The sequence below is a fragment of the Coregonus clupeaformis genome, chromosome 31 (assembly GCF_020615455.1).
Source record: "Coregonus clupeaformis isolate EN_2021a chromosome 31, ASM2061545v1, whole genome shotgun sequence".
NCBI lineage: Eukaryota > Metazoa > Chordata > Actinopteri > Salmoniformes > Salmonidae > Coregonus > Coregonus clupeaformis.
In genome coordinates, this window is record NC_059222.1 from 42,806,376 (window position 1) to 42,834,084 (window position 27,709).

At 41.6% G+C, this 27,709-nt stretch overlaps 1 protein-coding gene across 1 annotated transcript in view; it reads left to right on the forward strand.

Annotated features, from left to right (window-relative positions):
* LOC121547750 (calcium-activated potassium channel subunit alpha-1) overlaps positions 1–26,376 on the forward strand; it is a 197,746-nt gene extending 171,370 nt beyond the window's left edge. Inside the window, exons 20-28 of the mRNA XM_045209901.1 lie at positions 7,114–7,237; positions 7,791–8,015; positions 9,591–9,783; positions 10,864–10,980; positions 15,738–15,868; positions 20,180–20,374; positions 20,706–20,833; positions 21,237–21,458; positions 24,560–26,376. Of these exons, the coding sequence (XP_045065836.1) occupies positions 7,114–7,237; positions 7,791–8,015; positions 9,591–9,783; positions 10,864–10,980; positions 15,738–15,868; positions 20,180–20,374; positions 20,706–20,833; positions 21,237–21,458; positions 24,560–24,581 (1,357 nt within the window). The 3' untranslated portion in view covers positions 24,582–26,376. The remainder of the gene's footprint in view (positions 1–7,113; positions 7,238–7,790; positions 8,016–9,590; positions 9,784–10,863; positions 10,981–15,737; positions 15,869–20,179; positions 20,375–20,705; positions 20,834–21,236; positions 21,459–24,559) is intronic.
* The last annotated feature ends 1,333 nt before the right edge of the window (positions 26,377–27,709 follow it).

The window sequence follows — 27,709 nt, forward strand, 5'->3', positions numbered from 1 at the left end:
CATCTGATCTAATACTGTATACTGATCTAATCTTTCATGAAATACTAAGGTTACTGGCTGCCTGCACTGTGGAGTCGGAGAAGCGATTGTTTGTAGTAGCCTAAGGGATAGTTTATTTCTACAAGCTGATAGAAAAACCATCTGGCTATGAATACCATATCAAATGTGTTTCCTACAGGACCTGGGGGCCCCACGGCCCTTGTAAATAAGTAATGATCAACAGATTGGCTGTGGGTTTTGAAGAGCATGCCTTTGTCAGTTTGTATGGGGGGGCGGGGGAGCGGAGCGGGACAGAGTGAGTGTTCATTCACAGCTAGGAGCTAATGTGGCTATAGTACTCTTACTAAAGGGAATAGTGGAAGCTAATGTAGCTACAGTACTCTTACTAAAGGGAATAGTGGAAGCTAATGTAGCTACAGTACTCTTACTAAAGGGAATAGTGGAAGCTAATGTAGCTATAGTACTCTTACTAAAGGGAATAGTGGAAGCTAATGTAGCTATAGTACTCTTACTAAAGGGAATAGTGGAAGCTAATGTAGCTACATTAGCTTCCACTATTCCCTTTAGTAAGAGTACTATAGCTACATTAGCTTCATTAGCTTCCAATATTCCCTTTAGTAAGAGTACTATAGCTACATTAGCTTCCACTATTCCCTTTAGTAAAAATGTAAAAAAAAAATTGTAGCTACATTAGCTTCCACTTACTAAAGGGAATAGTGGAAGCTAATGTAGCTACAGTACTCTTACTAAAGGGAATAGTGGAAGCTAATGTAGCTACAGTACTCTTACTAAAGTAATCTTACTAAAGGGAATAGTGGAAGCTAATGTAGCTACAGTACTCTTACTAAAGGGAATAGTGGAAGCTAATGTAGCTACAGTACTCTTACTAAAGGGAATGATGGAAGCTAATGTAGCTACAGTACTCTTACTAAAGGGAATAGTGGAAGCTAATGTAGCTACAGTACTCTTACTAAAGGGAATAGTGGAAGCTAATGTAGCTATAGTACTCTTACTAAAGGGAATAGTGGAAGCTAATGTAGCTACAGTACTCTTACTAAAGGGAATAGTGGAAGCTAATGTAGCTATAGTACTCTTAATTTTTTTTACATTTTTACTAAAGGGAATAGTGGAAGCTAATGTAGCTATAGTACTCTTACTAAAGGGAATATTGGAAGCTAATGTAGCTACAGTACTCTTACTAAAGTACTCTTACTAAAGGGAATAGTGGAAGCTAATGTAGCTACAGTACTCTTACTAAAGTACTCTTACTAAAGGGAATAGTGGAAGCTAATGTAGCTACAGTACTCTTACTAAAGGGAATAGTGGAAGCTAATGTAGCTACAGTACTCTTACTAAAGTACTCTTACTAAAGGGAATAGTGGAAGCTAATGTAGCTACAGTACTCTTACTAAAGTACTCTTACTAAAGGGAATAGTGGAAGCTAATGTAGCTACAGTACTCTTACTAAAGTACTCTTACTAAAGGGAATAGTGGAAGCTAATGTAGCTACAGTACTCTTACTAAAGTACTCTTACTAAAGGGAATAGTGGAAGCTAATGTAGCTATAGTACTCTTACTAAAGGGAATAGTGGAAGCTAATGTAGCTACAGTACTCTTACTAAAGTACTCTTACTAAAGGGAATAGTGGAAGCTAATGTAGCTATAGTACTCTTACTAAATGGAATAGTGGAAGCTAATGTAGCTACAGTACTCTTACTAAAGGGAATAGTGGAAGCTAATGTAGCTACAGTACTCTTACTAAAGGGAATAGTGGAAGCTAATGTAGCTACAGTACTCTTACTAAAGTACTCTTACTAAAGGGAATAGTGGAAGCTAATGTAGCTACAGTACTCTTACTAAAGGGAATAGTGGAAGCTAATGTAGCTACAGTACTCTTACTAAAGGGAATAGTGGAAGCTAATGTAGCTACAGTACTCTTAATAAAGGGAATGATGGAAGAGCACATTTAAAATGCCCAGCTTCTAGCAAGAGTTTCCTCTCAGTTGAGCTGTCAACTCATTTGTTCTAAAATGCATGGATTTTATATGCTACTGATGTTTTATCTTTCATGTTGAAAGTCAATCTAAATTCATCCATCTCTTTGATAAGTCTACAATATACAAGTATCTTCTCAGGATAAATATTACTAATTAGAATGTTCCAAAAATAAGTAATGGATGGATCTGAAACCAATGTCATTCACAACAATTTCAACTCCACTCAGTCAACATAGTGTAAATAATGAAACACAACGCCTACAGTACGTGTTGATGAAAGCAATAATAAAAGAAAAGAAATAGTTGCAGTGGAATGTGTTGTTTTACAGTGTCAGCCATAGTAGTATGGCGCCCCTGAAGTAAATTAGGGTTAAGTGCCTTGCTCAAGAGCACATTGACAGATTTTTCACCTTGTCGGCTGGTGTATTCAAACTAGCGACCTTTCAGTTACTGGCCCAACGCTCTAACCGCTAGGCTACCTGCCTCCCCGAAAAAAAAAAAAAAAAGAAGTTAAAACACACTTTAGAAACACCTTTCTAAAGTCAAGAAATATAGAAATGATCCCTGAAAGTGCACTCAGTAGAATCAGCTGTGGAGATATTAATAGATATAGGATGTGTCCCAAATGGCATGCTATTTCCTACATAGTGCACTTCGTTTTTTGTTCAAAAAATAGGTAATAGGGTGTCATTTGGGACACAGAGAGAGAATGTGACGTGTCACTGAAGTAACAAGTCACATCTACCCCCTCCTTTTCTGCCCTCCTTGACGATTTCCTCCTGGCTGAAATTAACACCATTTCCACAGACCCCTTTATGGGTCATGAGACGGAGTCACGCAGCATTTGCTCACACCCCGTCCGCACTGTGACACACGTCATGTAGGGACACTGCAGCTGAGGCGAGCCTGCGTTCCGAACGGCACCCTAATCCCTACACAGTGCACGACTAATGACCAGAGACCTATAGGCTCTGGTCAAAAAGCTAATGCACTATATAGGGAATAGGGTACCATTCGGGACACAGTTTGTCTGAGACTGCGAGAGATAGCCATCTTGGCAGACAGAGTCTGTGCCTCACTCGGCAGTAATGGCGGGGAGCGCAGATTGAAGTGACAGGCCTCCACTGAGTGAGTGGTGAAACGTGTGCTGGTAATGAAATATGTTCCTGGGGTGTAAAACCACTAATGCTTTCACTCTTATTAGCATCTGTTCTGCTCTTCCTCTCACCTTCATACCGATTTATAATACCGTCAAATAAAGGTCCCAAAAAAATACAATAAAAGTCAATTGATGATGTTAGATCGGCCAAAATGTTTACATTTCAGAATAAGGAGCTAATGGTTGACATTGTTGTACTGTAAATACATTGAACTAGAGGTATAACCAAACACTGTACGTATTTTCTGTCATTTCAACAGTAAAACAATGTAGAATGCACAGTAAAATACCTTAAATGTGTTTTACAGAATTCATGTTGTGGATTGCATTGCATTATGGGTGAAATGCTGAAAAATACAATTATTTACTGTAATTGGAAGCATCATGTAAAACATACTGTATTTATTTACAATAATAACTTATGCCTACTGTAGATTTTAAAAAATCTGTTTCAGGGGCCAACCTCATGATGTCGGGTGAGACACATAAAGCAGACTATAAACAGTTTTATACAATAGAACTAACAGCAATGTACCATATTAATTATTTACAGTAAATAGCTGTAAATCACCATGCACTCTGGGTGATTTTAGGCTTAACTGCTTCAATTATAGTGTACATTCCAATGAAACGTTGGTTTAACAGTATACATTTCTGTAAAGAAGTACTGTATTTAAAATGGCCAAAAGTAGTACACTGTATAGGGAATGGGGTGCCATTTGGGACAAACCTTCCGACTGGCATGAGCATGGAGAATTACAGCCTCCTTACAGCATGCAGCTTCTGACGGTGTGCTCCTCACGGTAAAAACTTTTAACAGACCGCACTTAATGTTTCAGCAATTTGCCCAATCATATTTGCTTTCTAAACTGAAGGCCATTAATGTTTTAGCATCCAAGCGTTGTGTGTGTCAGGACCGAACAAACTATTTTTTACTGAGCGTGGTTATGAGCATCTGAGCTTGATGCTATCGTACACTGACCACTGAAATGGTCTCCGAACAAGGGTACCTGTGTTTGTAGTGTGTGTTGACGCTAAAACAGAGATTAGATTTTGAAAACAGTTGTAATATTCATGTTGTGGAGGCAGATAGGGGAGAGGAAAGTCATCTCATTTCACATGGGGACAATCTTTGAAGCTCATTTTATACGGGATAAATAATTGTGTTTTAGGATATAACGCCTAATCACCAAGCGCTACAGGACTAGACAAAAAAGCATGCCTTTTACCAGATTTATCTTTTAAAATAAATATTTGAATAATCTACTGTTATAGCAGCAAAGGGGAGACCAACTCCATGATTTTGGAATGAGATGTTCAATGAGCAGGTGTCCACATACTTTTGGTCATGTCGTGTATCTTCACATATTGAAGTAATGCACTGTGTATTATTACAACCAAAACTTGACCCTTTACCTCAGCTATCCCCATTTAAACACAACCTTTTGTGTGTCTCTCACATATCCGGGTCATTTTGAATTTTGAATTGAGTTCTCCTGACAGATTGGAGGTTGAGAAGTAGAAAGCATTTTAAAGAAGACGTTTGCCTGCGTTGTTCAACTACTTTCCTGAGAGGGAGGACATTATGCCTATAGCCTTGGGGTAAATCCCCACAGACAGACATTTTAGCTCTCCTGTCTCGTGGAGCCTGAGGGATTGTAGTTTCAGTTGACAGCGTCATGCATACTTAAAACCTTACTTAGGGTGCCATTCTTCTAGTGTCCATACAGATCAAAGATACAGTGCTCTTAACTAATAAAATATATGAAGTATTTAAAGGGATGATGACAGATGTTTCCTGTCTAGATTTCAGAGAGTATAATCTTCAGTATTTGACAAATCCATGTTGTAACAAAAGCTAGTGACGATGTACGGAACTAAAAGTAGATTATTCAAATATTTATTTTCAAAGATAAATCTGGTAAAAGGCATGCTTTTTTGTCTAGTCCTGTAGCGCTTGGTGATTAGGCGTTATATCCTAAAACACAATAATTTATCCCGTATAAAATGAGCTTTAAAGATTGTCCCCATGTGAAATGAGATGACTTTCCTCTCCCCTATCTGCCTCCACAACATGAATATTACAACTGTTTTCAAAATCTCATCTCTGTTTTAGCGTCAACACACACTACAAACACAGGTACCCTTGTTCGGAGACCATTTCAGTGGTCAGTGTACGATAGCATCAAGCTCAGATGCTCATAACCGCGCTCAGTAAAAAATAATTTGTTCGGTCCTGACACACACAACGCTTGGATGCTAAAACATTAATGGCCTTCAGTTTAGAAAGCAAATATGATTGGGCAAATTGCTGAAACATTAAGTGCGGTCTGTTAAAAGTTTTTACCGTGAGGAGCACACCGTCAGAAGCTGTATGCTGTAAGGAGGCTGTAATTCTCCATGCTCATGCCAGTCGGAAGGTTTGTCCCAAATGGCACCCCATTCCCTATACAGTGTACTACTTTTGGCCAGAACCCCATGGGCCTTGGTCTAAAGGATTATACAATATAGGGAATAGGGTGCCATTTGGGATGCACCCAGAGACAGTGTTTTGCTGCAATCTCCTTCCTTTCGCCTCACCACTGTCCTAGATGTCACTCAGTCTGATGACGGTTGGTTGGCGTCTCCACTGATCACTTCTGACAGGAATAACCAGAGAAAAAAAGCCTGGGGAAAAAACAAACACGAAAAAGCTTTTGGCTTTGAGTAAAAGTGATTTGTTTGCAGATCCCCTAAAATGTTTCTAATATTATATTGATGAGTGTGTTTTGAGGATAGAAACAGTCATGCTGATATGTGAAAACCCAAAAGGAGTTAAAGTGCTATGTTGAGTGCAGGGACACTTAACACCCGTGAAAGAGGGCCCGAACACATCGTTTTTTTTGTCCCAAAGGCACCCTTTCCCTATATAGCGTACTCCTTTAGACCAAGGCCCATAGGGCCCTGGTGAAAGTAGTGCACTAAATAGGGAATAGGATGCCTTTGGGACACACCCGTACTGTAAGCAGCAGTCAGGTTCCCTGACCTGAAGGTTCTTCTGAGATGTAGACCAAACATCCTTTAGTATCCTGAAGTCCTTTCTCTCGTGCTTTTATGCATGATATACAGTACACGCATCTATCTGCTCCGAAATAAACCAGATGAATATGTCTCACCAACCAACGATCCACTTTCCAGTTATACGACCGCATATAAATAATGCTCCTCAATTTATTGCCTAATAATCCCTTCGCCTTGATGTTCAAATATTGAGCAGCGGCCGCCGACAACGCGGCAGTTCATTACGTTTTAAAAGGACACAACGACGACAAGCCTCCTATCCTCCCTCAAGGTCTATCTCTCATCCCTTCATGTCTCTTCTCCCTCCTCTCTCTCTCTCTCTCTCCCTCCTCTCTCTCTCTCTCTCTCTCTCTCTCTCTCTCTCTCTCTCTCTCTCTCTCTCTCTCTCTCTCTCTCTCTCTCTCTCTCTCTCCCTCTCTCTCTCTCTCTCTCTCTCTCTCTCTCTCTCTCTCTCTCTCTCTCTCTCTCTTTCTTTCTCTTTCTTTCTTTCTCTCTCTCTCTCTCTCTCTCTCTCTCTCTCTCTCTCTCTCTCTCTCTCTCTCTCTCTCTCTCTCTTTCTTTCTCTCTCTCTCTCTCTCTCCCTCCTCTCTCTCTCTCTCTCTCCCCCTCCTCTCTCTCTCTCCTCTCTCTCTCTCTCTCTCTCTCTCTCTCTCTCTCTCTCTCTCTCTCTCTCTCTCTCTCTCTCTCTCTCTCTCTCTCTCTCTCTCTCCCTCCCCCCTATCTCTCTCTTCTCTCTCTCTCTCTCTCTCTCTCTCTCTCTCTCCCCTCTCTCTCTCTCTCTCTCTCTCTCTCTCTCTCTCTCTCTCTCTCTCTCTCTCTCTCTCTCTCTCTCTCTCTCTCTCTCTCTCTCTCTCTTCCTCCCCTCTCTCTCTCTCCCTCCTTCTTTTGTTTGATTAGGCATGATCCTCTCCTCATGCCGGGGAATGAACAGATTGAGAACATGGATGTGAACGTGAAGAAATACGACTCCACAGGGATGTTCCACTGGTGCCAGTCCAAAGACATCGAGAAGGTCATGTTGGTGGGTACCTCACTCCCTCACGCTGAGGTGGTCATTCATCAGCGGGTGTGTCCCAAAATGGCACCCTATTCCCTACATAGTGCACTACTTTTTTTTTTTTTTTTTTCCGTATGGGCCCTGGTCAACAGTAGTGCACTATATAAAGGGAATAGTGTGACATTTGGAACGCGTCCAGTGACACGGTTCTCTCCCTGTGAATAGATTTGTCGTATCACAAAGTTCTACCAGACAGGGCAGTTAAACACGTTGTAATGAGGTGGTTGACATGCCATTTGCTCCACTGGGGGAGTCCTGTGTATAGGACATTTCTTATACCAATGTGCTATATTGCAATTTTCTTAATTACAATGACAGTCTATAAATATTACAGTGGGCTAATCATCATTTTAATGGACAATTTATTTTCTAAGATATTCAGATTAACTGAATGAAAATAAATCACCTGAACACATTGCTAAATTGTAATAGACACGTTTTACAATTCAAATTAGACAATAAAAGTTGTATTGTGGTAATTTTACAATCCCGTTTGGTTCTGTCTGACCCAATGCAGACCCGGAGTGAAGCGGCCATGACAGTTCTAAGCGGCCACGTGGTCGTCTGTATATTTGGAGACGCGAAGTCGGCTTTGGTGGGCCTTAGGAACCTCGTGATGCCTCTGAGAGCTAGCAACTTCCACTACCACGAGCTGAAACCCATCGTGTTTGTGGGTTCTCTGGAGTATCTGAAGAGGGAATGGGAGACCCTTCACAACTTCCCCAAAGTCTCCATCTTACCTGTGAGTAGAGCTAAATCACATTTTGAAAATTGATATCGTCAGTGTGTTTTCCTCCAGAAGAAATAAAAATGTATTTGTCACATGTGCCGAACACAACTTGTGTAGACTTTACCATTAAATGCTTGCTTACAAGCCCTTCCCAACAATGCAGAGTTAAAACTAAAAAATATAATAGTAACACAAGAGGAATAAAATAAAATGCACAACAATGGAGCTGTATACAGGGAGTACAATACCAGATCAATGTGGAGCTATATACAGGGAGTACCAGTACCAGATCAATGTGGAGCTATATACAGGGAGTACAATACCAGATCAATGTGGAGCTATATACAGGGAGTACCAGTACCAGATCAATATGCAGAGGTACGAGGTATATGAGGTAGATATGTACATGAAGGCAGGGTAAAGTGACTAGGCATCAGGATAGATAATAATAAGGTATTTGAGGTAGATATGTACATGAAGGCAGGGTAAAGTGACTAGGCATCAGGATAGATAATAATAAGGTATTTGAGGTAGATATGTACATGAAGGCAGGGTAAAGTGACTAGGCATCAGGATAGATAATAATAAGGTATTTGAGGTAGACATGAAGGCAGGGTAAAGTGACTAGGTATCAGGATATATAATAATAAGGTATTTGAGGTAGATATGTACATGAAGGCAGGGTAAAGTGTGTATATGGTGTGTATATATAGTCTATTGAGTGTGCGTAGGGTCCGTATAGATAGTTCGGGTACCATTCATTGATTGTTTAGCAGTCTGGTTATTTAGCAGACTTATGGTTTGGGGGTAGAAGCTGTCTCGGAACCTGTTGGTCAAAGAGCCGATGCTCCGGTACCGTTTGCCGGACGGTAGCAGAGTGAACACTCTATGGCTTGGGTGGCTGGAGTCTTTGGCAAATTTTGGGGCTTTCCTCTGACACCACCTGGTATAGAAGTCCTGGATGGCAGGGAGCTCGGCCCCAGTGATGTACTGGGGTGTCCGCACCACCCTCTGTAGCGCTTTGCGGTCAAGGGCGGTGCATTTGCCACACCAAGCGGTGATGCAGCCAGTCAAGATGCTCTCGATGGTGTAGAACTTTTTGAAGATCCGAGGGCCCATGCCAAATCTTTTTCAGGTTCCTGAGGGGGAAGAGGCGCTGCTGTGCCCTCTTCACGACTGTGTGGGTGTATGTTGGACCGTGTTATGAATGAACTAACTGAAACAGAGACTCAGTGATGTGATGTAACCATTCACACTCTATACAATAACTGTCTTTATTTAATGTTACATCGCTGTTTACACCTTTAAATGTTATCATGTTCAAATGTTCTCAGTTCCCGTCTACTTAAGGGAGTGGCTCTCCCATAGACACCAATGTGATAGCAGCTGGGTCTACTGGGTTTCCATCCAATTGGCGACTGATTTCCATGTTAAAAGCCGTCTATGTCTATTTTATGTACAATGTTGTACAAGGTATTATAAAAAAATAACATTATCTTTGCTCATCTTTTTATCACTCTCCTAAACTATAACTACTGTTATAATTTATTATAGAATAACATAATGTTTGGTCATCTCCTGTCACAGGGCACACCGTTAAGCCGGGCCGATCTGAGGGCCGTCAATATCAACCTCTGTGACATGTGTGTCATCCTGTCGGCCAATCAGAGCAATATCGACGACGCTTCACTGCAGGACAAGGAATGCATCCTGGCGTCACTCAACATCAAGTCCATGCAGTTTGACGACAGCATCGGGGTGTTGCAGGCTACCTCCCAAGGTAAGGAAGGGGTGTTGCAGGCTACCTCCCAAAGTAAGGAAGGGGTGTTGCAGGCTACCTCAATGCTCTACAGGTCCTGGCAGGAAAGGTGTGTGTGTGTGTGTGTGTGTGTGTGTGTGTGTGTGTGTGTGTGTGTGTGTGTGTGTGTGTGTGCGTGCGTGCGTGCGTGTGTGTGTTTGACAGGAACCCCTGGTGATGATTGTTCCTCGGGTTACAATGACTAGATCGCTACTGGTTGGTAATTGGCATTATCCTGGCATAAAGCTAATTAAATTGTAGATTATAATACAAATTTGATTATTATTATTATTTTGTAATCAATCTTACCCCAAAACATTAGACAGTAAGTCATGTTTTAATATTATATCAAACAATTCCTGACATCGTGTGAGGAGTGGAAGTGAAGAGAGATGGGCTTCAATAATGGACTGTCATTCCTGTCCTGGCACATAATGTAATGCTTTTAGGGACCTGAAAGAAAAAAAAGGTCCTCGCACTTTGGTTGTTCCTCTAATACTCGTATGACCTAGTGGTTTGGCTTAGTCAGCAGCAAGTGACAGATGTCGAAACACAGGCTTATGTGTTTACTTGTCAGTCTGAGGAGAGGAAAGGGACGTCAAGTCAATTTAAATTCACTCTCACGTCACTTGTATTTGTTGTTTCGTGGCTATGTTATGTATGACAAGGTTTTTAGACGGTGACACTTTGACGGAAAACAAAATGAGCAACATGTAACATTTACTAGGTTATATTTGCGGATGGAGGCAACTCTCATGAATATAGCTGAATTCTCAACATTGTGTAATATTGTCCTACTTCAAATGACTTGAATGTGACCAAGAATGGCTAAAATATGTTATAACGTACTGATAAATCATCATATCAATTCCATTTTCTTTCTACCACTATACGTTCTTCAGAGAATAGATAAGTGCCTCGTAAGATGAATATGGTTTTGTGTTAACACGTTACTGTAGGCCTTACAATGTATGCATTCATAAGGCCTTTATAACAGCTAAAATAAGGCATTATATCATCTGTCGTAGGCAGTCATAGGCACCTATGTATGTTTCCATGTAGGTTTCACCCTGCCAGGCATGGACAGGTCCTCTCCTGAAAACAGTCCAGTTCACGGGGGGTTGTTCCGACAGGCTTCCATCACAACAGGAGCCAACGTCCCCATTATCACTGAACTAGGTATGTCAGCAGGTATGAATGAAATGTCACTTTGGCATTGTCCTTAAAGAGGGTGAAATGGGTGAAAAGGAAGGTTTCATGGAATTATATACATCATTTTTTTTTGTATAGTTTATATAGAGTGATGAAAAAAACTCCAAAATGAATTGCCTCATTGAGAATATTAAAGTTTTTCTAATCTAATCTAATCCAGTGTGGTATAGTACGGATGTTTCAGGTTTTTAATCAACTAAACAGACCAGAATTCCTCAGTCAATCTGTACTTTCTAACACTGTGAAGGTGATTTTCATGTTTTCAACCATTCATGACTGATAAATTAATCTAATCTTAACCTGTTGAACATGCTTCATCCCGTAACTATTTCTCCCTGACACTTGTCTGTAGCACCGTTAGCAAAACCAGCAGCCAAAGTCCTGCCTGTGGTTTCATTCAGTCAGGATACAAGCAGTAGGATCAACATACAAATAATAACAGAGCTGGGTAAGAAGCCACTGCCTCAGTGTTGATCTGCAGCCGCCGAGCCGCCGCCTCATCCTCCTCCAAAAAAGCTTCCTTTTGATTTCTCTGGCTTCCTGGTCCAAGAGGCCTAGGCTGCACCCCAAATAGCACTCTATTTGTTATGTAGTGCACTATGTAGGGAATAGGGTGCCATTTGGGATGTAGCCTTAGTCTGGTTCATTCACTTTGAGCACATTGCATTATGCAACTCTGGGTTCTCTTGTTGACTGTCTTGTTTTTCCTCAGTTTCTTTTCTTTCTCAATACAAGTCCTTGTGTCTGTTTCCATAGTAGCATCTTAGTTCTGTTTCCATAGGAGCATCTTAGTTCTGTTTCCATAGGAGCACCTTAGTTCTGTTTCCATAGGAGCATCTTAGTTCTGTTTCCATAGGAGCATCTTAGTTCTGTTTCCATAGGAGCACCTTAGTTCTGTTTCCATAGGAGCACCTTAGTTCTGTTTCCATAGGAGCACCTTAGTTCTGTTTCCATAGGAGCACCTTAGTTATGTTTCCATAGTAGCATCTTAGTTCTGTTTCCATAGTAGCATCTTAGTTCTGTTTCCATAGGAGCACCTTAGTTCTGTTTCCATAGGAGCACCTTAGTTCTGTTTCCATAGTAGCATCTTAGTTCTGTTTCCATAGGAGCACCTTAGTTCTGTTTCCATAGGAGCAACTTAGTTCTGTTTCCATAGTAGCATCTTAGTTATGTTTCCATATTAGCACCTTAGTTCTGTTTCCATAGTAGCACCTTAGTTCTGTTTCCATAGTAGCACCTTCGTTCTGTTTTCATACACTTAGAAATAAGGGTATGGTTAGGGTACATTATTGTCCCCTATTGTACAAAAATATTAAAATACACATAATGTACCTTCAGAGGTACACATATAATCTCGCATGGTACTGTTCGGTACCTTTTAGGGTACATGTGCGGCTGAAGAGTATAATGGTACATTTTTGTACCCAATATTTTGAATATAAAAGTTCAATAATCACACACTCACTCTCAACAACACGGGTACGGTGTGAAGGTATATTTCTGGGCGGCAGGAAGCATAGTGGTTAGAGTGTTGGTCCAGTAACTTAAAGGTTGCTGGTTCGAATCCCTGAGCCGACAAGGCTCTGTTGATGTGCCCTTGAGCAAGGCACTTACCCCTAATTGCTCCTGTAAGTCGCTCTGGACAAGAGCATCCGCTAAATGACTAAAATGTAAATGTTTCCCAGGGTACAAACATATTTTGTGTACCCTCAATACCCACCATGGCAGAATTTCTTTAACCTAAAGGCACCAATAAAAGGCACATTTGGACCATAATTATTATAATAATTCCCAGAATGCTCTACTGCAGGTTGATTGTAGAATTGTTTTTAATATCTGTGTTTTTGCATGTAATTTAATTGATTCATTAATCTTATGCTACACAAAGATAAATAACATACATTTTTCTAAACTAATGCAATCTGACTTTTTGCACCATTACTGAAATGGTTGTCCAGTTTAGATGGCTTAGGTAGTCTCCTCACAATGTTCCTAACCCTGCCGGTCTTTATGAATGCAGGTTGTGGGTGAATAAAAATTCCATCTGTTGGATATCCTAATTCTGTCTGGGTTCAAATAGGAATTACACATCACATTGTAAACCAGAATAATGTGACTTGCAGGTAGGGTTGCAAAATTCTGGCAACTTTCCCAACATTCCCAGGTTTTCCAGAAATCCCAGTTGGAAGATTCCTGGAAGCGTGAGGGAATAAGCAGGAAATCCTTCAACCAGGATTTGTTGAAAGTCTGAGAATTTTGGGAAAGTTACCAGAATTTTGCAATGCAAATTAAAATGTCATACAAACTTCTTGACGTCATTGATAATCATGATATATGAACATTGTCTAACAGCCAGTATACAGTACCAGTCAAAAGTTTGGACACACCTACTCATTTAAGGGTTTTTCTTTATTTTTTACTATTTTCTACATTGCAGAATAATAGTGAAGACATCAAAACTATGAAATAACACATATGGAATCATGTAGTAACCAAAAAAGTTTCTTCAAAGTAGCCACCCTTTGCCTTGATGACAGCTTTACACACTCTTGGCATTCTCTCAACCAGCTTCATGAGGTAGGCACCTGGAATGCATTTCAATTAACGGGTGTTCCTTGTTAAAAGTTAATTTGTGGAATTTCTTTCCTTCTTAATTCATTTGAGCCAATCAGTTGTTTTATGACAAGGTAGGGGTGGTATACAGAAGATATCCCTATTGGTAAAAATACCAAGTCCATATTATGGCAAGAACAGCTCAAATAAGCAACGAGAAATGACAGTCCATCATTACTTTAAGACATGAAGGAACTTTGAAAGTTTCTTCAAGTGCAGTCGCAAAAACCATCATGCACTGTGATGAAACTGGCTCTCATGAGGACCGCCACAGGAAAGGAAGACCCAGAGTTACCTCTGCTGCAGAGGAGAAGTTCATTAGAGTTAACTGCACCTCAGAAATTGCAACCCAAATAAATGCTTCACAGAGTTCAAGTAAAAGACACATCTCAACCAACTGTTCAGAGGAGACTGCGTGAATCAGGCCTTCATGGTCAAATTGCTGCAAAGAAATCATCTTAGTTCTGTTTCCATAGTATCATCTTAGTTCTGTTTCCATAGTATCATCTTAGTTCTGTTTCCATAGCATCATTTTAGTTTTTCATAGATCATATTCTCTGTTTCCATAGTAGCATCTTAGTTCTGTTTCCATAGTATCATCTTAGTTCTTCATAGAGCATATTCTCTTTTTCCATAGTAGCTTCTTAGTTCTGTTGCCATAGTAGTTCTGCTTCCATAATATCATCTTAGTTCTGTTTCCATAGTAGCATCTTAGTTCTGTTGCCATAGTATCATCTTAGTTCTGTTTCCATAGTATCATCTTAGTTCTGTTTCCATAGTATCATCTTAGTTCTGTTTCCATAGTATCATCTTAGTTCTGTTTCCATAGTATCATCTTAGTTCTGTTTCCATAGTATCATCTTAGTTCTGTTTCCATAGTATCATCTTAGTTCTGTTTCCATAGTAGCATCTTAGTTGTTCATACTGTAGATCATATTCTCTGTTTCCATAGTATCATTTTAGTTCTTCATAGATCATATTCTCTGTTTCCATAGCATCATTTTAGTTCTTCATAGATCATATTCTCTGTTTCCATAGCATCATTTTAGTTCTTCATAGATCATATTCTCTGTTTCCATAGCATCATTTTAGTTCTTCATAGATCATATTCTCTGTTTCCATAGCATCATTTTAGTTCTTCATAGATCATATTCTCTGTTTCCATAGTAGCATCTTAGTTCTGTTTCCATAGTAGCATCTTAGTTGTTCATAGATAATTTCTCTGGCCAATGACCTCCTTCCTTTCATCTGACTCTTGTCAAATCTGACTGATGTTTATTTTCGCACGCGGCTGGAAGTCCTGACAGAAGTAGCACTTCTGAAACAAAACTCAACATCAGTACTTTCTTTATAAAAGCTGTAGGTGTTTTTTTGTGCTCAAAGGTGTATTTCAAAAATATTGACATCGTTTTTGGGGCGGTAAAACAAAGATATGTAACAAGACTTATATCTATATTTACTGTATTTCCAAGACAAAACAATGTCTTATTGGTGTTGTTGATACTGTAGATTGTGTTGAAGTTCAAAGCTTGAGGCTTTTAATATGCATGAAGTCATGAGTGCATGAACAGCCAGTATATGGGCTGTAACAGCTGAACACAAAGCCAACCAGAGACAATACTCGTAGAGACAATACTCGTAGAGACAATACTCGTAGAGACAATACTCGTAGATACAATATCTGTTTGCTTCCATAGAAGATGCCTATAAACATTTGAGATCTTCTCCAAGTACCAAAAATGATTTGAATGTCTACTTATGAAATATGAAATCACCTCTCACTCTCATATCAATCCATATCCACAGTCATTGGCTGTTTAAAGAATCTGTGTCATCAGGCATTGTGTACGTAACCAATGACTGAATCTGTGACGCTTCACAATCGCTGTTGGATGTGAATAATGTTCTCATATTAAGTTGCACATTTACTGCAAGTCTGTGTGTACAAGTATATGTTATGCATGATAATTATTTCCTCCATATGGTTGAACTGTTGATCAAATGGAGTTATACTATACTGTATATCGAGCAGCCTGACTGTTATGCTACGCTATGACACTGTAGTAGCATACATATCAATATGTCAATATTTTTAATGTCTTCCCCACCAGTGAACGACTCCAATGTTCAGTTCCTGGACCAGGATGACGATGATGACCCTGACACAGAGTTGTACCTCACTCAGCCCTTCGCCTGTGGGACGGCTTTCGCAGTCAGTGTGCTGGATTCCCTGATGAGTGCGGTAAGACATACAGTGAGGGGGGGAAAAAAAAGTATTTGATCCCCCTGCTGATTTTGTACGTTTGCCCACTGACAAAGACATGATCAGGCTATAATTGTAATGGTAGGTTTATTTGAACAGTGAGAGACAGAAAAACAACAACAAAAATCCAGAAAAACGCATGTCAAAAATGTTATAAATTGATTTGGATTTTAATGAGGGAAATAAGACCTGAAGGCTTGTGTTGGCTCCCCTGAGCGATTGCGTGTAGCCTTTAGCTCAGTGGGTTCACACAGCGTTGTAGCTTGCCAGACACCTGGTTTCAGACCGCGGCTGGTAACGCCAAGAGCCTATGGTTTAGACATTCAATACCGTAAATGCACAATAAAGAAATGGGTTACTTGGAATGGGAAAACTATAGATGTTAAGGTAACACTTTATTTTAAGGCCTTTGTTACGACTTATTTGTTTAATGGAGGTTATTAAAGCATTACATTTCGACTTGACTGTTGCTTGTATGGCATATATGAGGGGAGGCGCGCCCCTCTCTGTCCAATGAGGCCATTTCTGGAAAAAAAGTTTGCCAAGTAAAAATATGGTCACACTTTAGAATAGGGAACACATATTACAGTACTTACGGCCCTTATTAGCCCCACACTGAGACCACTTACTAAGAGCCTGTTTATTAGCCCCACACTGAGACCACTTACTAAGAGCCTGTTTATTAGCCCCACACTGAGACCGCTTACTAAGAGCCTGTTTATTAGCCCCACACTGAGACCGCTTACTAAGAGCCTGTTTATTAGCCCCACACTGAGACCACTTACTAAGAGCCTGTTTATTAGCCCCACACTGAGACCGCTTACTAAGAGCCTGTTTATTAGCCCCACACTGAGACCACTTACTAAGAGCCTGTTTATTAGCCCCACACTGAGACCACTTACTAAGAGCCTGTTTATTAGCCCCACACTGAGACCGCTTACTAAGAGCCTGTTTATTAGCCCACACTGAGACCACTTACTAAGAGCCTGTTTATTAGCCCCACACTGGAGACCGCTTACTAAGAGCCTGTTTATTAGCCCCACACTGAGACCACTTACTAAGAACCTGTTTATTAGCCCCACACTGAGACCACTTACTAAGAGCCTGTTTATTAGCCCCACACTGAGACCACTTACTAAGAGCCTGTTTATTAGCCCCACACTGAGACCGCTTACTAAGAGCCTGTTTATTAGCCCCACACTGAGACCGCTTACTAAGAGCCTGTTTATTAGCCCCACACTGAGACCGCTTACTAAGAGCCTGTTTATTAGCCCCACACTGAGACCACTTACTAAGAGCCTGTTTATTAGCCCCACACTGAGACCACTTACTAAGAGCCTGTTTATTAGCCCCACACTGAGACCGCTTACTAAGAGCCTGTTTATTAGCCCCACACTGAGACCACTTACTAAGAGCCTGTTTATTAGCCCCACACTGAGACCGCTTACTAAGAGCCTGTTTATTAGCCCCACACTGAGACCACTTACTAAGAGCCTGTTTATTAGGCCCCACACTGAGACCACTTACTAAGAGCCTGTTTATTAGCCCCACACTGAGACCACTTACTAAGAGCCTGTTTATTAGCCCCACACTGAGACCGCTTACTAAGAGCCTGTTTATTAGCCCCACACTGAGACCGCTTACTAAGAGCCTGTTTATTAGCCCCACACTGAGACCGCTTACTAAGAGCCTGTTTATTAGCCCCACACTGAGACCGCTTACTAAGAGCCTGTTTATTAGCCCCACACTGAGACTGCTTACTAAGAGCCTGTTTATTAGCCCCACACTGAGACCACTTACTAAGAGCCTGTTTATTAGCCCCACACTGAGACCGCTTACTGAGAGCCTGTTTATTAGCCCCACACTGAGACCACTTACTAAGAGCCTGTTTATTAGCCCCACACTGAGACCGCTTACTAAGAGCCTGTTTATTAGCCCCACACTGAGACCGCTTACTAAGAGCCTGTTTATTAGCCCCACACTGAGACCACTTACTAAGAGCCTGTTTATTAGCCCCACACTGAGACCACTTACTAAGAGCCTGTTTATTAGCCCCACACTGAGACCACTTACTAAGAGCCTGTTTATTAGCCCCACACTGAGACCACTTACTAAGAGCCTGTTTATTAGCCCCACACTGAGACCACTTACTAAGAGCCTGTTTATTAGCCCCACACTGAGACCACTTACTAAGAGCCTGTTTATTAGCCCCACACTGAGACCACTTACTAAGAGCCTGTTTCTTGTGTAACTTGCTGTTTATTAACTGGTAATAAGCATTTATTGGAACTAACAATGAAGGTAGTAATATACATGACTTGTGTTTGAATAAGAAAACACTAATACATGGCTTATAAGACATAATAAAGGCCTTATAAAGCTACTTATATACACACTTATGAACCTCAAATGAGTGGCCAATATGTGTAACTTAAAATAAAGTGTTACTGATGTTACTAACTAAAAGGTCTCTACACAGACATCATCATGTCAAGAAAGGTCTTAGAGGAATCCCATTGGTACAATAACATGTTATGTCCCAGTGGTTAAAAAACTCCAGGAAGACAGACAAGAAAGCCTGGCACTTTACCTGGTACGATGGCTTCATCTGTCTACCTTTCACTTTGAATGAGGCTGGAACAGAAGCTGCCTTTAAGTGAGTTTCACTGTAGACAAAGGTCAAGCTATCTAGTAGACCAGGCTCATCCGTCATTCTACTCTGGAGCCCTGACAGCAGGCCAGACAGGGAAGATGTTCCTTTGTAGAACAAGCAAGGACAGACAGACAGACAAGCAGACAGACAGACAGACAGAGACAGACAGACAGACAGACAGACAGGCAGGCAGGCAGGCAGGCAGGCAGGCAGGCAGACAGACAGACATGCAGAAAGATAAACAGACAGACAGACAGACAGACAGACAGACAGGCAGGCAGGCAGGCAGGCAGGCAGGCAGGCAGGCAGGCAGACAGACAGACAGACATGCAGAAAGATAAACAGACAGACAGACAGACAGACAGACAGACAGACAGACAGACAGACAGACAGACAGACAGACAGACAGGCAGGCAGGCAGGCAGGCAGGCAGGCAGGCAGGCAGACAGACAGACAGACATGCAGAAAGATAAACAGACAGGCAGACAGAGACAGACAGACAGACAGACAGACAGACAGACAGACAGACAGGCAGGCAGGCAGGCAGGCAGGCAGGCAGGCAGACAGACAGACAGAGTTTGAGTTTATTTTTACAGCGACAGTGCACATTAACCAACGTTTCAGTAAAAGTGCCGGTTTTAGCCAGCTGGCTAATTTTCAACCGCAGTCAGACAGGCAGGCAGACAGACAAGCAGACAGACAGGCAGGCAGACAGACAAGCAGACAGACAGTCACCATGGTTATGTCCCAAATGGCACCCCTATTCCCAGATCCTGGTTAGAATGAGTGCACTACATAGGGAATAGGGTGCAGACATCACAGTACAGATTCACTAATGGGGAACAAAGCCGTGACCAAGATATGCTTTAAGCAGAAAGGCCAGAGAAAGAAAAAGACCTGAACATGTTCTCTAAATCAACAGTGTTGGAATTAACTAACACAGGGTTGTTACATACTCATGATCCCACCACTACTACACTACAGTCCCTTCTCTATCTAAACCCTTCATTCTTACCAGCCCTAAGAGTACCTCAACAGCACGAATATGTGTAGAAACAAGTCACTGTGGCTCTGTCTGACGATAGAGAGAGAGAGAGAGAGAGAGAGAGAGAGAGAGAGAGAGAGAGAGAGAGAGAGAGAGAGACAGAGACGGGGAGAGAGAGAGAGAGAGAGAGAGAGAGAGAGAGAGAGAGAGAGAGAGAGAGAGAGAGAGAGAGAGAGAGGGAGAGAGAGAGAGAGAGAGAGAGAGAGAGAGAGAGAGAGAGAGAGAGAGAGAGAGAGAGAGAGAGAGAGAGAGAGAGAGAGAGAGAGAGAGAGAGAGAGAGAGAGAGAGAGAGAGAGAGAGAGAGAGAGAGAGAGAGAGAGAGCGAGAGAGAGAGAGAGAGAGAGAGAGAGAAAGAGTAACCTGCAGTTATTGGAATCTCCTGTCTCTTCAGTCTGGATGCAGGGCGATGTGAAGAGACAGACCAGGGTTAGATAGCACTGTCTCTTCAGTCCTAGAAGACTGGCTGCATGGCACTTTGAATAGATTCAGTTGTGACTTTGACTGTGTTGGCTTTGCTTAACAATCTCTCCCTCTTGCTCTCTCTCTCTCTCTCTCTCACACTTCTCTTCTCTCTTCTCCTTCATCGTTTCAGACATACTTCAATGATAATATCCTCACCCTGATCCGGACGCTGGTAACAGGGGGGGCCACTCCGGAGCTGGAGGGTCTGTTGGCGGAGGAGAACGCATTACGAGGAGGCTACAGCACGCCGCAGACCCTCGCTAACCGGGACAGGTGTCGTGTCGCACAGCTAGCCTTGTACGACGGGCCTTTCGCTGACTTGGGGGTAAGTGACTGGTTGTGTTTTGTCACCTCTTCTTGCAGTATAGAACAGACCAGTAGGGGAGAACAAGGCATGTAGAGGAGGCTGAATGATATATCCTGGCCTCTGTTTCCCCTATGCTATCCTGAACCATACAAACTGTGGATATGTATATAATGAAATGTTAGGCTACTGTGTGTCAATGTGGATGGACACAAATCTAGTTTCCAGGAAATCACAAAAGGAATTCCACAAGGCTCCATTTGATCCACAATATAAATTAATTATATAGGGACAAGCTGTTAGTTAAACATCAAAACTCAAATCTTAAAATGTCTGCTTCTCTGCCTTGCAGGATGGTGGTTGCTACGGTGACTTATTTTGTAAAGCGCTAAAAACATACAACATGCTTTGCTTCGGAATTTACCGATTAAGAGACGCACATCTAAACACACAAAGTCATACAAGTCAATGCACTAAACGGTGAGTATGTTGGGAAGTGAGTTACCGTTGACACATTGTCCACTAGAATAACAGTAGATGGGTAATTTTGATACATTTGGATAAATCGATAACTTGATAATGATTACTGTATCTACATTTGCCCGGCCAACATCCATATACAGTAAAGGACTACATGAATCTCTCTCTCTCTCTCTCTCTCTCTCTGTCTCTCTCTCTCTCTCTCTCTCTCTCCCTCTCTCTGTCTCTGTCTCTGTCTCTCTCTCTCTCTCTCTCTCTCTGTCTCTCTCTCTCTCTCTCTCTCTCTCTCTCTCTCTCTCTCTCTCTCTCTCTCTCTCTCTCTCTGCTCTCTCTCTCTCTCTCTCTCTCTCTCTCTCTCTCTCTCTCTCTCTCTCTCTCTCTCGTTGCCCGCTGTCCTCCCCAGGTATGTAATAACTAACCCACCGTATGGTTTTGAGCTGGTGCCATCAGACCTGATCTTCTGCCTGATGCAGTTTGACCACAACGCGGGTCAGTCCCAGGCCAGCCTCTCCCACAGCTCCCACTCCTCCCATTCCTCCACCAAAAAGAGCTCCTCGGTCCATTCTATCCCCGCCACCAACCGCACTAACCGCGCCAAGAGCAGGGACTCACGGGATAAACAAAAGTAGGTGAACCTCTAAAGATGACTGCGTCCCAAATGGCATCCTTATTCTCTATTTAGTGCACTACTTTTGACCAGAGCCCTATGTGTTCTGGTCAAAAGTAGTGCACTATAAAGGGAATATGGTGTCATTTGGGACGCGGACAATACGTCTGTGTTTTGTATTTGTGCAGTAGTGAACTGCCTGTTGTGAAGTGTTGTTCTACATTTCTTATCATTTCCAATAATCTGGTTTCTTCTCACTATAACAGAGAAATCAAAATGGCAGATCGATCACCTCATCTTGATAAATGACAGCAGAATATAATGCAGAATAACACATAAAAATACATGTCATCTCTAAACAAGGAACTATTAATAATAATTATTTGTGTGCGGTCTCCTTGAGAATACTGAAGTTTAAGTATGAGGTTTACAGGATATCTTGAACAGTTACTGAGGTGGCTGAGTGAATACTACTGTGGTTAGTATTGTAGGTGAGACTACAAATAGACTTCCAAGCTTGTTTTTATTTACCCTGTATTTCTTTTCATCACTCTTATTTCAGTATTTTAAAAGGGAATGCTAATATTAGATAGATTTGGAACTTGAATGCTTTTCACAACATTTTTTGGAATTTACAGTGAAATCAAAAAGGCTTTGGAAACAAGCACGGGCATTCCGTAGTTGATTTGCATGTGTATACACATCGTGTACATGCTGTAACATCAATTTATAACATTCTGAGCAGCAAATTAGTTGAAACCCATGTTACCGTGTACACTTTGGTGTATTCAGAACATGAGCAACTTTTTGATGGTATGGGAATTTAAGTTAGCTTGCTAGCCCGATGCTAGGACTTTACAGACTAGGCTAGTAGAACAATTTAAAAAATATTAGGACAGATTTTGGAGCTGAATGTACCCGGTCCAGTCTATTATCCCAGCCAGCCAGTGTTATCAGACATATGGTTGTATCATGTATGGTTGTAGGGCAGCCCCCCCCCGAAGTAACTCTTCTTATCAACTGTATACAACAATGTCCTCTGTGTTGTCTTAGGAATTCACCACTCCCTGTGTTGATCTCACCAACCCCCCATTGTCTCACCCCTGAGAGGCAGAGGTTACACTATGTAGGTCTGATATCTGATTGGAAGTTAACTTTACAGTAATACTATTGGTCAACAACTCCGTTTTTTAATCCAAACAACTCAGATGCTTATAAAGGGTCTAAGATTCATTGTTCTTGCTCTTATTTGTTCCTGACCTGCAGTGGTGAGATACTGCAGTGGTGAGATACAGGTCTCCTGAGTGGCGCAGTGGTCTAAGGCACTGCATCGCAGTGCTAACTGTGCCACTAGAGATCCTGGTTCGTATCCAGGCTCTGTCGCAGCCGGCCGCGACCGGGAGACTCATGGGCGGCGCACAATTGTCCAGGGTAGGGGAGGGAATGGCCGGCAGGGATGTAGCTCAGTTGATAGAGCATGGCGTTTGCAACGCCAGGGTTGTGGGTTCGTTTCCCACGGGGGGCCAGTATAAAAAAATATGTATTCACTAACTGTAAGTCGCTCTGGATAAGAGCGTCTGCTAAATGACTAAAATGTAATACTCTCTCTCTCTGACCATGCTTTAGATTAATGCCTTGTAATGCTTGTTAATGGTTTGTAACTTAAGTTTTATGCCTTGTATGTGAATCCATTCATTTTACAAAGTAATTAAATACATTTAGAATTCCATTCCCGGACATTTCTTCATTGACTGTTACTGTAACTCAACCCATAGTCTCTTGCATATTGCTAATTATCTTTATGGAGTCAGATAGACATTCTAATAGGCTAATTTGCTTTGTCTTATTTAAGAGCATGTGAGGTGTATATATAATATACTTTATATATTACCACACTACATGCTGGTTATTTCTCTTACATAGTCCATACTTGTTTTTTTTTTCTTCTAAAGTGCAACAAGGATGAATAGAATGGGCCAAGGTATGGATGCGATGAATGAAGTAAAAAAAAAATGCATCAAAGTCATGCCCTGGTTGATATTTTATTTTTGCTTTCTAAATTAAAGCAAAAGACGCTTCTGTTGTTTCTGATATAGCTGCCCCCCAAGCTGCATGACTATTAACTCATCATCAGTCCCTCTTTAATACTACAGTGTGGAGTATTTTATTTTATTTTTACAACCACACCAAATGGTTTGAAGCCACTTTGACCCCTGTTTTCAAACAAATGATACCGCGAACAAAGTAAAGTAAATGATTTCAGCCATTATGTATCTTTCTACACCAAACAGCATAAATGTTTCTGTGGAAATGCTCTTGTTATGAAAACGTCATTGAATAAAGTCAATGAATAATTTATTACACACAGAGCGGATATCAAATCAATTGTCAACTTGTCTCTTGTGTTTGTAATTGGATACTCACAAGGCAAGTTACATCAAGCCAAAGCCTGAATCCCCTCATATGATAAAACAATAGGATATTTAAATGATTTCAAACCTTGAATAAACTGTATTGATCAATTCTGGGTCCATTTCAAACTTCCCCAGATGACCCAGAGCTGTATGAACTGATTGCTTCTATCAGGTAGCTTAGTGGTTAAGAGCGTTGTACCAGTAACCGAAAAGTCGCTGGTTCTAATCCCCAAGCCGACTAGGTGAAAAATCTGTCGATGTGCCCTTGAGCAAGGCACTTAACCCTAATTGCTCCTGTAAGTCGCTCTGGATAAGAGCGTCTGCTAAATTACCTATTTATTTATTTATCATTCTGTGATGGTACAATATGAGATGTTTGCATTGCATGACCGCTGACCAACACAACAGCATGGCGAACTACTGTATTAAAAGAGCTTGCACTGTTCACTAGCTGACATTAGACAATGGGTCCTATTCAGAGTAAATCATACTTATTTGGAATTCTGATGATACAGCTAGTAATCACTTTGAAAACAGTGATTGCATCCCAAATGGCACCCTAGTATATAATGCACTACCTTTGACCAGACCGCTATGGCCACTGGTCAAAATAAGTGCACTGCATAAGGAATAAGGTGCCATTTGGGATGGAACCAGTAACATCCACAAACCATTAACTGTTTGATTTTCCCTGTTGTTTCTCAGAAAAGACCTGGTTTACAGATGAGCCTGAGAACGCGGCCTACCCCAGGAAGTCACACAGTAGTCACACAGCCAATCACTAGGTCAACCAGAACCCTTACAAATCCACCAACAACCTCATCCCATCCATCAGAGAGGTGGAGGACGAATGATGAACTACAGAACCCTATGTTGACACCTACAGTAGAACCCACCTGGAGAACACCTGGAACTAGAACCCAAGAACAGCTAGAACTCACCTACAGAACACCTGGAACTAGAACCCAAGAACAGCTAGAACCCACCTACAGAACACATGGAACTAGAACCCAAGAACAGCTAGAACTCACCTACAGAACACCTGGAACTAGAACCCAAGAACAGCTAGAACCCACCTACAGAACACCTGGAACTAGAACCCAAGAACAGCTAGAACCCACCTACAGAACACCTGGAACTAGAACCCAAGAACAGCTAGAACCCACCTACAGAACACCTGGAACTAGAACCCAAGAACAGCTAGAACCCACCTACAGAACACCTGGAACTAGAACCCAAGAACAGCTAGAACCCACCTACAGAACACCTGGAACTAGAACCCAAGAACAGCTAGAACCCACCTACAGAACACCTGGAACTAGAACCCAAGAACAGCTAGAACCCACCTACAGAACACCTGGAACTAGAACCCAAGAACACCTAGAACCCACCTACAGAACACCTGGAATTAGAACCCAAGAACAGCTAGAACCCACCTACAGAACACCTGGAACTAGAACCCAAGAACAGCTAGAACCCACCTACAGAACACCTGGAACTAGAACCCAAGAACACCTAGAACCCACCTAGAGAACACATGGAACTAGAACCCAAGAACACCTAGAACCCACCTAGAGAACACATGGCACTAGAACCTGATCCAGTGGAACTGGAATCTGAAAAACACCTTAAAGCTAGAATCCTTAGTTGCTACATCAATGTATGGACTTATAAATGAATGATCAAAACATCAACGCTACAGAATAAACTTGACGAGAAAGGACTAGCTTTTCCTAGTGCGTATGTACAGTAGCTGCAGTAATATCATATCAACATGCTTTTGGACATGTTTTATAGATATGAATATATAAATGAAGTAATATACATATAAATGCAATCCTATGTCAGTCAAATGTACAGTCAGTCAGTCACTAATGCTAACACTCAGCCATGTAGTTTGCACAGCCCGTTCCTTAGTGACCAGACTCCATCAGTTACCCATTTTGGAGAATGAGGGTCGCTTCAGTCAGAGTAGCAAAGCAACGCAATGCAAGATTACATATGATGACACATTATAATAGAGTGTTATGAAACTGGACTAATTATTTGCCAATAAAAACATATACACTGTTGACTTTAATTTGTACGATGATATTTCAAGACTGACATGTATCCAGTATTGGAATGTTGTACTGTTTGCTTCCATGGGTTTTTGGCAAACCTGGTAATATCCAATACAAAACAATGGTATATGATATGAGGGTCTTTTTTGTTAAATGCAGTCCCACATGAATGATATTATTTGCGGATCGTTTGTGGATCATCATTGAATGAGAGTAAATTCACTATCTATATTTGTGATTGATTCTCAAGAGTTCATGTCAAAATGGTACATGGTATTGTATTGGCCCCAGCCTTATTTCGATTGGCCAGTTTGTTTGTGTGACAGTATGATTCCTACCTTTTTAGTTTTGATATCAATGTCCAACAACCTACAAATGTTCGCTATATATACAGGAATATGTGATGTGGATGGAATGACACTGGAAATAAATAATAAACCATATTCTCTATTCATTTGACACATTTTGACCTGTCATTATAATGAAAATGCTATAACCCAAATATGATGGAGCTGTTTTGGACACTGGAGGATGTTCAGTAACGTTAGCTATCTGAGCAGCTAATAAGATAAATATGAATGACCTTAATAGGTCTACCTATTGGAATAGGTTATACTCTATAACCCTACCAATACCTTCATGACTTGAATAGGCCTACCTGAAACCAAAGGGTGGGTTATACTGTAAAATGATGATAATATCATATCACCAAGGATGAGGTGAAAGAATGAGCAAGCCACATATCGCGTCAAGTGGGCATATATACCTGTAGCTCTGGTCCCATTGCCTCCTGCAACTCTCACTAACGCCCTGGACCAGAGCTAATGTACCTATACCTGTAGACGGGTCCTCCTTTGGCTGTAAGCACTGGCCTGGCACTGGCCTGCTTGGCACTGGCCTGGCACTGGTCTGGCACTGGCCTGCCTGGCACTGGCCTGGCACTGGTCTGGCACTGGCCTGCCTGGCACTGGCACTGGCCTGCCTGGCACTGACCTGCCTGGCACTGGCCTGGCACTGGTCTGGCACTGGCCTGGCACTGGCCTGCCTGGCACTGGCCTGGCACTGGTCTGGCACTGGCCTGCCTGGCACTGGCACTGGCCTGGCATAGAGGCACGGGGGAAGCTAGGATGTTCTCCATGACCAGTCCCCATACTATACTCAAACTGTCGAAGAACATTGTTAAGGATTTAGTTATACTCTGAAACAGCTCAATCATAGATGGAGAGTTTGTCTAACTTCATAATGCTAGTTTCTCATGTTTTGGTGTAACACAACTGACACTCAAACTGAAGACTCTTCTATGAATGAACATGGTCATTAATTTGTCATGTCTATAAACTATCATCTCTGATAAACAACTGTTAGCTACTGTGAGAGAAATAGTCAGACAAGAATGATTATTTCATGTGAACAACAAATTACAAATATCTTCAATACGATCCCTGTTTCTCCCCTAACCATCTAAGTAGACAGTGGTGACGAGAGATCAGTTGAGGTCCAGAACAACACTAGCATCTCAAAGCATAATATCAAAGCATGATCTGTCTACATGCAGAGAGTCCAATGCATTACATGCCCCACAAGATGCAGTGAAAGTCAGTAATATGCAGAAAGAAAGAAAGAAAGAAAGAAAGAAATGTGGCATTTTGCTGGATTGGAGAACATCCTAGCTTTCCATGCCTCTGTGCCAGCTGTGTGCCAGGCAGTGTTTAGGTAGAAGGAGGACTCAGGATAAAGATCCACTGTAGCGAAAAGTGGCTTAACAAGATAGGAATTATATAGAAACAAGGTG